The sequence below is a fragment of the Martes martes genome (assembly GCF_963455335.1).
Source record: "Martes martes genome assembly, chromosome: 14".
Lineage (NCBI taxonomy): Eukaryota > Metazoa > Chordata > Mammalia > Carnivora > Mustelidae > Martes > Martes martes.
In genome coordinates this window covers 27,321,359-27,334,437 of record NC_137902.1, presented here as the reverse complement: position 1 = coordinate 27,334,437, position 13,079 = coordinate 27,321,359, and the positions used below count along the sequence as shown (strand labels likewise).

Below are 13,079 nucleotides of genomic sequence, written 5' to 3'. Positions count from 1 at the left end.
TGGGACAAAGAAATTGGAAGGCGCAACTGGTTTCGTTAGTAGAGCTCAGGGAGACTTGATTCCAGATATATGGGGACTGTCAGTCCTTTCAGTGATACTTACTTTCATCAAGAGAATTCTTTTTAGAATTCAGTGACTTCTACTCATAGGGAGATTCAGCTTTGCTGACTTTCAAATAATTCCACAAAGAAAGCATTCTGTGTGGCCTGTATTGTAATGCCATTCCGTCTCTTCCTCAAGCTTTTATCCTTAATTACAAGTATTGAACCTTTTAATTTAAAATCCCTTTTAAGCAAATGAGGACTTTTAGTAAAGGAGAATTGGGTATCACTGGACTATAAAGAAAGCTAAAGGGACAAAATTAGAGAAGGCAAAATGAACAAAGGACTGCTAAAAAGAAAGTAGACTAAGAGCGAGCAACTGTATTGCTTAATATTGTTGAGTTTCTCCTCTGTCTGTTGATAGATATCAGTCCTACATCGCTATCTTGTGCAAATGAAGCCTTCTGATTTGTTGAAGAAAATGGTCTTGAAGAAAAGGGCTGAACAGCCAAATGGCACTATTGATGATAGTCTTCATTTGGAACTCGAAAAGCAGGTATACAGGGCTAGATATCTCAAAAGAGTACATTTGAGTATAACTGAGGCCAGTTACCTAACAACAGGCTGGTAGCCTAGGCATTTCTTGATTTAGAGACTTAGATACATTCTAGCAAATAAAATTATTAAGTGAATGGTATTTTTTACTTACTGCCGTTACGAAATTCATAAGTAACCTTGAGAGTTGAGAAGTGAGGTAAAAGGATGGTTGTTGGTAATTCAATACTGGGAGTATTTTTGGTACTCCTTTACTAGGGCAGTTGTGAGATAGTAAAAGGAATGCACTTGAGATAGAAGTCAGGAAGCCTAGGTTAAATGGTTGGCTTTTCCCTACCTACCAGGCTCAGTTAACTTTAGCAAATTCTTTAATCCTTCCTGGGCAACTCTCCTAATGTGTAAACTGGGATGATATCTATGCTAGCTAATTCATGGGTGTTTGTTTCACTTACTTCTCTAACAGGCATATTACCTGACCTACATTCTTCTTCATTTAGTTGGTGAAGTTAGTTGTTCTCATTCTTTTTCTTCTGGACAACGGGTAGGTAGTTTTTCGTGTTCTTTGTTTCTAATTAAATGTCACTATTGATGGAATGAATGCATGTTCTTTATATAGAAGAAAACTTCGTAAAAGTTAACTTTGGGTTTGCTGTAGAAATCCCAGTGTACACTGGAAGAGGGAAGTAATATAGTAACTTTGCAACATATCATTGGCAAGAATTATTTGTCTGCGCATGTTAGTTGTGTTTATTGGAGTGTAACTTAATCATCATAACTTGACAACAGTGTAATACATTAATAAGATACCAAAGGTCACCAAACCAGCTGTTAGCTGGTTTTTTCCCCACCTCTTCACCCACTACACTTTTTTTCCCTTTAGAAATAATATTGCCTTCAAAATTAAATTGATGTTAAGTCAGAGTACTTTATATATGCATTTCTTAATTATCTCCTCATGTTAAGATTTTCATTTTGAATTATTCTGTCCTTCTCATACTACCATAATCCATACTTCTGGGGAAAGTTCTTAAGTCATCATGTTTCATACTGTGGGTATTCCAACGTGTTTTAAAACTTGGTATCTCCTTTGTCATTATGAAAAGGACATAACACTGGTTCATATGGAGTTTTCTTAGGTTTTGTTGTTTGTTTTGCTTTTCGGTTTTTTTTTAGGTAGACACACAATGTTACATTAGTTTCAGGTGTACAACATAGTGACTAAACAGGTTTATATATTATACTATGCTCACCACAAGTGTAACTACCATCTGTCACCATACAGTGTGTTATAATACCATTGACTATATTCACTATGCTGTACCCTTTATCCCCATGACTTATTCATTCCATACCTAGAAATCTGTATCTCCCACTCCCCTTCAGCCATTTTGCCCATCCTCTCACCACCATCCCCACCCTCTGGCAACCCTCAGTTTGCTCTCTCTATTTATAGGTCTCTTTCTGCTTTTTGTTTGTTTATTCATTTTTTTTTTAGGTTTCACATAAAAGTGAAGTCATGTAGTATTTGTTGGGTTCTGTCTGATTTATTTCACTTAGCATTTCTGGATTTAGAGACTTAGATACATTCTAGCAAACAAAATTATAAAGTGAGTGGTATTTTTTACTTACTGCTGTTATGAAATTCATAAGTAACCTTGAGAGTTGAGAAGTGAGGTAAAAGGATGGTTGTTGGTAATTCAATACTGGGAGTATTTTTGGTACTCCTTTACTAGGGCAGTTGTGAGATAGTAAAAGGAATGCCCTTGAGATAGAAGTCAGGAAGCCTAGGTTAAATGGTTGGCTTTTCCCTACCTACCAGGCTCAGTTAACTTTAGCAAATTCTTTAATCCTTCCTGGGCAACTCTCCTAATGTGTAAACTGGGATGATATCTATGCTATGATGTCTATACTCTGTAGGTTTATCTGTTTATCCATTTGTCTCACATGGTAAGATCTCATCCTTTTTATGGCTGGCAGTATTCTATTGTATAAATATATATATATGTGTGTGTGTGTATATATATATATATATATAGTAAGTGTAGATTTTTAAATGATTGTTAGTTCTAACGGCACCATCTCTTTGTTAATTTGCAATGCTTCAGAGTTGTTTTCATCCCTCATGTTTGTTTTGCACAGAAACACTTCGTGCACCTCTGTGGAGCTTTGGAAAAGCATGTTAAGTGTGATATTAGAGAAGATGCAAGACTGTTTTACAGAACTAAAGTAAGTGTGTGTTTTTCATAAGAAATGTTAGGGGTTTTTGTTGTTGTTGTCTAGCTTTGATTACATTAATATTTGAGGAAGAGAAGCACCCCTTTAAAAAAGGGGTGGGGGTTGGGTAGCTCAGTCAGTTAAGTATCTGCCTTTGGCTCAAGTCATGATCCTGGAGTCCCGGGATTAAGCCCCACGTTGGGGGCGCCCCCGCCCCCAGCAGGGAATTTGCTTCTCCCTCTGCCCTTCACCCTGCTCATGCTCTCTCACCCCTCTCGTGCTCTCTGGCTCTTGTTCTCTCAAATAAATAAAATCTTCTTTAAAAAGAACATATAAGATGAGAAATATGATTTTCTCTATTAATAACAGAAGTTAGTTTCTACTAAATACTTGTATCTAAATTAAAAGTGAAAGGAAAGGTGCCTGGCTGGTTCCGTCAGTAGAGCATGTAACTCTACATCTTGGGATTGTGAGTTTGAGCCCCACAATGGGTGAAGAAGTAACTTTTTTTAAAAAAGTGAAGGGGAAAAAAAATCTCAAGACAAATATATTTTTCATTTTACTATACTCTATTCTAAAACTCCTGACACCTGAAGAGAAAGTTCTTCCAGTACTTATTGGAGATGCCTCCATCTCCAGTGGAGATGAAACTTACTGAGATGAAGCTTATTGAGATGCCTGCATGGTTCAGTCAGTTAAGCTTCTGCCTTCAGTTCAGGTCATGATCCCAGAGTCCTGGGATCAAGTCCTACATCAGGCTCATTGCTCAGCAGGGAGTCTGCTTCTCCCTCTGCCTGCTGCTCCCCCTGCTTGTGCATGCTCACTCGCTCGCTCGCTCTCTGACAAATAAATAAGATCTTCCAAAAAAAAAGAAACTAGTAAGTTTCTTTTGTCATTATACAAATTAAGACTTTTATGCCAAAATTAGTTTCAGGGATTAAAAATAATTTTGTGACGATTGAAAACTTGTTTTGTTCATGGAGAAGAAATAGGTTAGCTGTTGTTCTTTGAATGTCCCATTAGAGAATGTGTTAAAGAAGGATTCTTCAGGTTACTAAGTCCTACTCACCCAGTCTGAGCTCTAAGATGGAAATGATTCAGCAGTAAGCTTGCTAATAAGCTTTTTTCCTAAACGTTTAGTACATTCAAAGATAGTAGAAAAGCTGACTATGAGTATGGAGTTAGGAAAACCACTTGAGTATTAAAATAGTGATTTTAACAGTTTTACCTAAGACATTGAACACTTTTTAAAAAAAACTTTTAAGGATTTTTTATTCCAGATCATCTTTTAGCATTTGTAATGTAAAGCTGATTCTTTTTTGCCATTGTGTTTGGATAAGTCAGTAAATGTGAAGTTTCAGCTTTGTAACTTTATATCTTAAATTAATTAGCTATAAAGGTTAGTCATTTCAGCAATGCCCTTTTGGATTCAATATGTGTATTTATTTTAGTAGATTTCAGTTAAATACAGAGATGAGCAACTAATGAAGTTGTATCAGATTGCAGATTTTCAGAAATATGTAGGGGATAGCTCTTTGACTTAAGAGGGGAAACCATAGTTTCAAAGCACATTCTTTTGAACATTGACTAGAGTTACTGGCCCATAGAACTTGGTGGTAGTAGCTACTGCTGACAGATGTGCTAAAAAGGGACCACCCAAGGTCTTTGTTTCTTAAAGCCAGGGGCCTGCATAGATTGGTGCCAAGGCTTCTCTTACTTAGAGTGGAGAGAGACACAAGAGGTCTATGGAAATTGCATTGGGGGATGGTCTGCTGAGGAGTTGTCTCTTCAGAACCTGTAATAGAAAAGGTGATTATTTTGGAGAAATTGAATCTGCTGAACTCTAAATGGAGAAGAAGGTAGACCTTTTAATTTACTTTATAAACTTAAAGCAGCTATGAAATTCCTGACTTGTTTAGAACATTTTTCTTAAGCAGTTGTGTTTAAGAGCTAATTGAGAATCTCTAGAGTGGTAGGAAAGTTTAAGTTTCATGCAAAGATTCACTAAACCTTCAAACATAGGAATATACCTTGTATTTGAAGGGGTTTTGTAGTACTTTGCAGAAACGTAGAGAGGCAGAATAGTGAATCTTGGATCTTCTGATAATGTGGAAAGGAACAAATGACAGCCATTTTTTGTGGCCTTGAGTCTTTCAGATAGAAGTTGGAAAGATAAGGACAGCCAAAGCCTTGGGCCCTATAACAAACCCACACCTGAGCTTATCTGTGTGGGTGTTCAAAAGCCAGCAAGTTGAAAATATAAGTGTCTTGCAGGCAGGAAAGGAGCACATTTTTTCTGGATGATCTTTAGTAACTAATGGGAAAATAGAGTCCTAAGCATTCAGTAATTTAGGTTATGGTGATCGAGGAGTCTTATATTAATCTCTGTGATTTGAAACCCCTCCAGAAAATGAGCAGTTTTTTTCTTTCTTGACAGAAATTAAATTGAATTGTTGGGTGTGGGCCTGTCACAACTATCAGATCTTTTATCAAGCATTAAGTGGATTTTAGTTAAGGATGTTTTGATCTGATTACTTTTCCCCTTTTTGATGTTTTTAAGGTAAAAGACCTGGTTGCCAGGATACATGGAAAATGGCAGGAAATAATCCAGAACTGTCGGCCTACTCAGGTGTCATTTTATTAAAGCTTTTTATTTATTCTTAGTAGTTTTGCTAAATGGTAACTTTTTATGTTGTTTGAAAAAAAATATGACACAGCACTTTCTTTTAGGTATCTTAAGATAAACTGAAAACTCCAGTATAATAATGTGTGTATGTTTTTTAGTTTTTGTTTGCTTTTCTGTTTATTAACTTATTTCCAGAGATGGTTGAACCCATTTTAAAATGTCACATTGCCTCAAAGGTGATTGATATTTCATGGAGAGCATTTTTCTTAATAGCTTTATTGAGATAAAATTCATGTATCATATTTCACTCATTTAAAGTGGTTTTTAGTATATGTACAGAGTTGTGTGACCATCACCACCAAATGTTTTAACGTACTTTAAAACATTTTTGTCACTCCAGAAAGAAATCCCAGAAGCCATTAGCAGCCACTGCCTATTTCCCAACACCTGTATTTCTATTCCCAGCTCCCCCAAAGCCTTTAGGTGATCCCTGTTCTGTCTGTCTATATAGATTTTCCTATTCACATTTCCTCTAAGTGAAACGATATACTATTTGGTCTTTTATGACTGGCTTCTTTCACATAATGTTAGGTGAATCCATGTTGTAGCATGTATGTCATTTCTATTGTCAAGTAACATTCCATTATATGAATTACCCACTTATTAGGTGGACATTTGAGTATGCTTCCACTTCCTGGCTGTTCTAAATAATGCTTCCATGAACAATACCACACGGGTTTTAGTGTGAACATGTTTTCAAATGAAAATATTTTGGGTGTATACCTGGGAGTGGAATTGCTGGGTTGTGTGGTAATTCTATGTTAAATGTTTTGAGGAATTGCCAGACTGTTTTCCAAAGTGGCTGCACTGTTTTACATTCCCACCAGAATATATAAGGTTTCTAAATTCTCCACATTCTTGCTAACACTTGTTATTATCTGTGGTTTTGATTATAGCTATAGTAGGGGGTTGGTAGTAGAACCTCATTGTGGTTTTAATTCATATTTCCCAGTGATGAATGATGTTGAGCATCTTTTCATATGCCTGCTGTCCATTCATGTAGCTTCTTTGTAGAAATGTTGGTTGAAATCCTTTGCTCATTTTTTAATTGGGCTTTTTATCTTTTTATTATTGAACTGTAGAAAATTTCCATTTGTTCCAAATACAAGTCCCTTGTTAAGTATATAATTTGCTAATATAGTCTCTAATTCTGTGTGTTGTCTTTTCATTGCCTTGATAGTATCGTTCGCAGAACAAAAGTTTTTAACTGTGATGAAGTCCAGTTTTATTATTTTTCCTTTTGTTAGGCTTTTGGTATCCTATCTAAGGGGACTTTGCTTAAGAGGGGCATTGTGTAAGCAACTGGTATTACATTTGCTATACTATAAATTTGCCTTTTACAAACTAACGGATATGTTATTGTCTAAAATTAGGCTTCTCAAATTTTAATGTGAGTATAGGCATCAATTTGTTGAAATGCCAATTTTGATTCGTTAGGTCTGGAGTGGGACCTGAGAGACGCTGCATTTCTAGCAGGTTCTCAGATTTATGGCAGTGTTGCTGGTCCAAGAACCATAATTTTAGTAGGCAGGACCTAGAAGTTGCTTATAGTTTATGTCAAAGCAACAGGAGCACTGAAGATTAATTAGAAAAAGTAATCTCAACTCTTCTGTATTTTGAATCTCTTGGCGTTACTGGCCTTAATAAGATATGCCTGCTCTTTGAGAACAGCCTTTGAGAAGTCTTAAACTAATGTTTTGTTGTTAACTTCAGTTTCTGATCCCAAAAGATCTTGTTTTAGCCTGGCCATCTTTTGCTGATGTGGTATTAAAATAAATGAATTTAATACCAAAACTTCTCTGTTAGTCACCTTAACATTTTATTTAATCTTCTTAAATATGATCCTCCACATATGTGTGTTGGTGAGGAAAACATCTTGCACTTATTTTGTACTTTTTTTAATTGATTGTTAATTGTTGGATCACAAAATGTGAAAACTGATTCCAATTACCATAAATGTTCAGAGAAATATATAACATAAAGATTTTATTACTTCTTTTACCAAAATCCTGTTTAATGATTAGTAATTTTATAAGGATTAATGCATAATCTGATTTCCTTTATCCTGTTTTTTTCCCCCTTCCCTTTTCTAGGGGCAGCTTCATGACTTCTGGGTACCAGATTCTTAACAGGAGTTGAAGCAGCAAAAATATGAACCAAGAGAAATTCAATAAGATCTTTTCCTAGAGGAGTAAAAGAATGCTGCAAACTCCAGTGGAATGCTAAGAAAATGTGCTGCAAATGTGCCACTTGATTTTCTAGTATGAAGCTGGTAATGAAGAAATTGCCATTTCTGAAGCAGATATGAAACATGATCTGCTTAATTTTAAAGCAACTGACATTTTAAAACGAGCAGCATCCTATAACAAGAGGGGAGTGGTAGAAGCAACTAATAGTTGCATGTCTAACCTGCCCCTGTTAACTTCTCTTGCTAAATTGTAAGCCAGTTATCCTTTTTTTTTTTTTTTTGTATTTATGGCACTTGGATAATCACAGGAAGTATGTAGGAAAGGGTTTGGACCAACTTGAGTAGTTGGACATGGAAATCAAGACCAAGTTCCAGTTGGGTTTCATTTTGCCCTTGGTTATTTTAAGACTCAAAAAGAAAACTTAGAACTGAGATTAATAACAAAAAGAATAAATCTCTTCTGTAATTGCTATAAACCACAGGGAGGTTTCAGTACATACATTTTCCTTCACTATTCAAGATTATAAATCTGTAAGGTTTTTAAAATACATTTAAACAGTTAAGAATCAGAAATTTGGTATATTGCCAGATCCCCCTTAAGGGGAAGAATTTAAGCTATAAAATAGTGTCTCTGTTTTCATGCCAAAACATTCGTACACAGTTTGTTTTGGATTCCTTTTAAATGTATATATAATTTTTTAAATACTGGTTAAATCTTAGAATCTTGGCTAAATCTTAGAATCCTGGCCTTTGGTTAGCCATATTACAGATATAGTATAGAAGCTTAAAGATCTGGACAAGTTTCCAAAACCCTTACTTTCATGAGTATTTAAGCTTGGCAGAGACCTGGATGGTGTTTATTCTTTGGGACATTGCACACGCGTGTGTGTGCGTGTGTGTGTATGTGTGTGTGCACGCGCGTGTGTGTGCTTATATTTTAAATTTGTTGCACTTGAAAACCACAGCTGCTCTAAATATTCTTAAACACTGGAAAGCCATCCTTGGGTTTAAATGGTGAAGGGTTAGTAGAAGTGCACATGCTGGTCTTAGCCCAAGGGCCCTTTGAAGCCTTTGGTAGTAATAGACTCTTACTAGCTAACTGAAAAATTCTTTTGTTGACTGAGTGTCCCTTTTGGGGCGGGGGTTTGTTTCTTGAATGAGAATGTCAACAACTTTTTTCCTTCAGTATTGACTTGGATGACACTGCTTTCCTGAGCATTCTGAGGTCTCCAATTGTGGGGGAAGAGATGATGGAGAGGAAGGGAATTGGACTTGAGGTTTATGGTTTGAGAGGGGAGAAAATAATTTTTTTAAAAATAGCTTTCTACCTCTAAATTGAGGCTTAGGAGTAAAAAGCATTTTATCTTAAATTTATCATTTACAATAGTATAAGTAACTTTTGAGCCCATGTCAAGCATTGAGCAGTTAGAGATTTTATAGGGAAGATGTAAATCAACTCCCGAGAACCCCAACTGAATGAGGCTCCAGGAGTCAGACCAACAAAAGTTTTATTCTGTGTTGAGTTTACTGGTAAGAATATTATTATCTTGATACTACCTCTCAAGGGTATTATTAGAAAATGCCACTTATGGTTAATGAGATAGATACAAAGAGTTCTATTTGACAGAAGCTTGAAACTCTGGCATCTATCTGCCCAACAATGGGGGCTTTCACTCTTTGTAATTTAATACTTTGTAGATACATTATTTGTGTGTAATTTTATAAGTGTTCATATTTTTCTCATTTTGCATTGTGTAAAGTGTACAAAATCTCAAAGTATAAAATACTGCTTATATTGCTTGTAATTACAGTGTGTAAATATTTTCTAATCGTGTACATTGACGGGGGGACAAGTGGGTTATTCAGGTTTTTTTTTTAAGTGACCCTTTTGTATTGCAGTTTCAAGAGATAACTGCTCATCAAATTTAAAACCACTTTGATACATTTTTATTTAGCAGTTCCAGTAAGAAAAGTCTCTATTTTTAATTGTCTTTCTTCATTAGAGAAAAATACTTCACCTGTCCCTTTAAAAATGGCCAGACATCAGTTTGAGCCCTTGTATTTATGACTCTGGTAGATATCTCCATCTCCAGGTCATAACTCCACTCAGTATTTGCATTGGGTTCTCATACAAATTCTGTGATGATTCTCTTTTAGCACAAGTAGCCCATGACTTTTCTCCCAAATCAAGTATTATCCTTCTCCCTCTTGAGTCCCCATGTTCTGTCTCCCTCCTGCTGTTGTTGCCCAGTGAATGGGATGGTAGTGGGGGGAGAAAATGTTCATTGCACAGAAAATGTCAGGCCACTTTTGGGACTTGGCAAACAAAGCTTGCACTGAGTGGTGGTGTGTTTGGCAATATTACTGTGCCAAAAATAACCTTGTCTAATTTTCTGGATATGTATGTCAAACTTATTACCCTTATTGCAAGCTGAAAATTAAGGTACTTGTAAGTGTTTATGCTTTTGTGTGTAACTGTTTGCCTTTTCTGAACTCCTTTTCTTGTTATCGGAAAATATAATTCTCTTAGTTATATCATGTTAAGTGAAGAGGCTCTCCATGCACAAAATGCATCTGTGTAGCAGTAAAGTAACAGCATTTGTACATTTCCTGTCTATTTTCTGACGGCAGCGGTGCCTTTGTCACCTTTTGGAAGGTTGGCATTTTGGTTTTGTTTTGAAGTACAAATAATAGCTTGCTTTTGACTTCACAAAAATCTCCCCAGATGTAAGAGAGAGAAAAAAGGCGTGTTGTCATCCAGGCCCAGTCAGGAGCATTTGCATTTTTATTTCTGTCCAAACAAGTACAGTTGGTGGGGACTGGCCAGTAATAATGCGTGGAGTCTTTAAACCAAGGGTAATTTTTAAATTTAAAAATAAAAAATTTTAAGAGGTGACCCAAAAACAAGTAACTGAGTTAGAAAATTAGGGAAGAGACTGTCCTGGTTTGTCTCTAAGGAGGCAAGATTAGGGTACTGGTGGCTGGGCATGTGGAGTGTGCTCTGTGATGGTTATTTCTTGCTCATTTACAGTGCTGGGGCACCTCGTCATCTGGCATCTGCTTTCCCTGGGCAGTCCTGTCAGCCAGTTACTCCACCAGCTCTTAGGCAGTTTACAAGTAAATGCAGATTTCTTTTCTTTTTTTTTTTTTTTTTAAGATTTTTTTACTACATCTTGTTTAAAGTCCCATGAATGTATGTGCGTGTTATTAAAAATGCTTTTTCTCAGTTTGAACATGTGTTTGGTAATATTTGTTTGGGAGTGGGGGGGCGGTTAAATATCTGGAATGTCCTGTTTCTTCCCTGCCCGGCCCCCTAGTTTTTAAACTGATTCTTTTTTCCTCTTGCTTTGGATTCTTCAGTCTGTTTTTTTGGTTTGATGTCACTTGTTTCTGGAATACATAAAGCTATAGTTGTACACAGTTCACTTTTACATAAACTACTTAATAATGTGCTGCATAATTTGTGGCCAGCAGTTCAGTAATCTCATTCTTACATTACCTCATTCACTCGGATGATTCAACAACTATTGCGTACCTACTACACGCTAGGCACTCTTGAGGATTGGATTCAGTGACGAACAACACAAACAGATCTCTCATGAATCATACCTTCTGTCATCTGGGTGCAAATACTGTTAATGGCCAAAGAGGACTAGAAAGAAATCCCTTTGGCCTGGCTCCCTTGTTCTAGAGCCTAGGTCAAGGAAAGGGGAAGCCATATGATACAGAAGCAGGGCTCAGGACCACCTCGCACCTGCCAGGCAGATAAAGCTGTGCGTTTGCCAGCTAAGGGGAGACACAAGTTGACAACTCACAGGAGAAACTATGATGAGCTCATAGAAGGGCTAGGCATGGTTGCCAGAGGCCTCAGGTTCCAGAACATGCCAGTATTTCTCCCTTCTGACAGACTGCTTTGGAGAAGACCACTTGTGAGCATTTTTCTGACTGGGGTAGAGGGGTTGGGGAGTAACAGCCAGACAAAAGCAAAGATACTGCCTTAAGTACTGGGATGCTGGCAGTATAGCCTTGTGCAAGTTCAGGGCCTTGACTTTGACCTTCGTCCTGACCTCAGATCCCAGATTGACCAAACTAACCATTGATCTTTGGCAAGTTACTTAACCTGTCTGAACCTTAGTTTCTTCATCTGTTGAAAGGAATAATGTGTCTATCTCAGAGCTTATAAGGATTAAGGGAATAATGCATGAAAAGTACGTAGCAAGATGCCTGGCATATATGCTAGGTATTATTTAGATCTAATTTGAAGCTCTTCTCAGATGACAGTTAAAATTGAACTTAAGGAGGGTCACTTAGCTGGCTTGGTCAGCAGAACATGCTACTCGAGTTGAGTTTGAGCCCCATGTTGGATGTAGAGATTACTTAAAAAGATAAGTTGGATGAAGGCACTTGGTTCACTGACATCTAAGCAAACCATACCTTAAAATTGTAGTGTGGGTATGCTCTCTTCCTTCTGACAGCTCCAGAGCCTTCTCTGTCCATCTCTGTCTCTACTGGTTAAAAAAAAAATATATATATATATATATACACACACACACACATATACATATATATATATATATATATATATGTATATGTGTGTGTATATACACATGTATATATAAATTTATGGCTTTTTTAGGACTCAGCATGCCAAAGCTGAGAAGGTGGTAGATGGTGATTTTCCATCAGTTGTCGCCATATCCTGACACTCCCTTTTCCTTGCTAACCATTCCCCAGGCTGGAGTCAAGAGAGGGCAAACCGGAAGGCCCAGCTTTGGGTCTGACTCCAAGACGACTGGCTGGGAGGAAAACTTAACAGGCAAAACAGGCTTCTGAGGCACAGTGGGACAGTGAGACTACAGCATTGGTGCCCTGGTGACAGTCCCTACTGAAGGAGGACCTCAGCTGTGTACCTGGCCCAAATAAAGATCGCACCACCTAAAGGGAGAGTGCTGGGCAAACCAGAGGTGGAGACGGCAAAGCAGGAACCGAAATGCAACCACAGTGGACAGGAAGCAGGACAACCTGACTAGGCCAGAGTTCTTTGCCTCAGGGAACCTCTGCTCAAGTTTCAGGAGTTCATACCGACCCCCTTCATCTAGGATCCCTGCTATACAGTGAGTAGCTGCTCTGTGCAAAGCCTGGAGCCAAACGCTGGTGTGTAGGTGGCAGAGAACAACAGGCATTTTCTTACAGCGGAGTTGGGGAGAATAGCCTAGCAAAAACAAAACCACATTGTACGGTCTGTGCTTGTGAAGTCATACACCAGAAGCTTTTCAGATGGGATCCTCTCCTAGCCGCCCTGGGAAGCAGCCAGGGTAGTGACTTGAAGGCTGAGAAGAACCTGCTCCCAGAATGCCCTGCCTGTGTCCCAAGACACAAAGTCAGTGGCTAGGTT

At 37.6% G+C, this 13,079-nt stretch overlaps 1 protein-coding gene across 2 annotated transcripts in view; it reads left to right on the top strand.

Annotated features, from left to right (window-relative positions):
• SLF2 (SMC5-SMC6 complex localization factor 2) overlaps nt 1-10,915 on the top strand; it is a 44,441-nt gene extending 33,526 nt beyond the window's left edge. For both annotated transcript variants that reach the window (XM_080823007.1, XM_080823006.1), the window contains exons 16-20: nt 466-597; nt 1,060-1,137; nt 2,736-2,822; nt 5,371-5,439; nt 7,590-10,915. In XM_080823007.1, the coding sequence (XP_080679133.1) occupies nt 466-597; nt 1,060-1,137; nt 2,736-2,822; nt 5,371-5,439; nt 7,590-7,625 (402 nt within the window). In that variant the 3' untranslated portion in view covers nt 7,626-10,915. The remainder of the gene's footprint in view (nt 1-465; nt 598-1,059; nt 1,138-2,735; nt 2,823-5,370; nt 5,440-7,589) is intronic.
• Nucleotides 10,916-13,079: the final 2,164 nt, after the last annotated feature.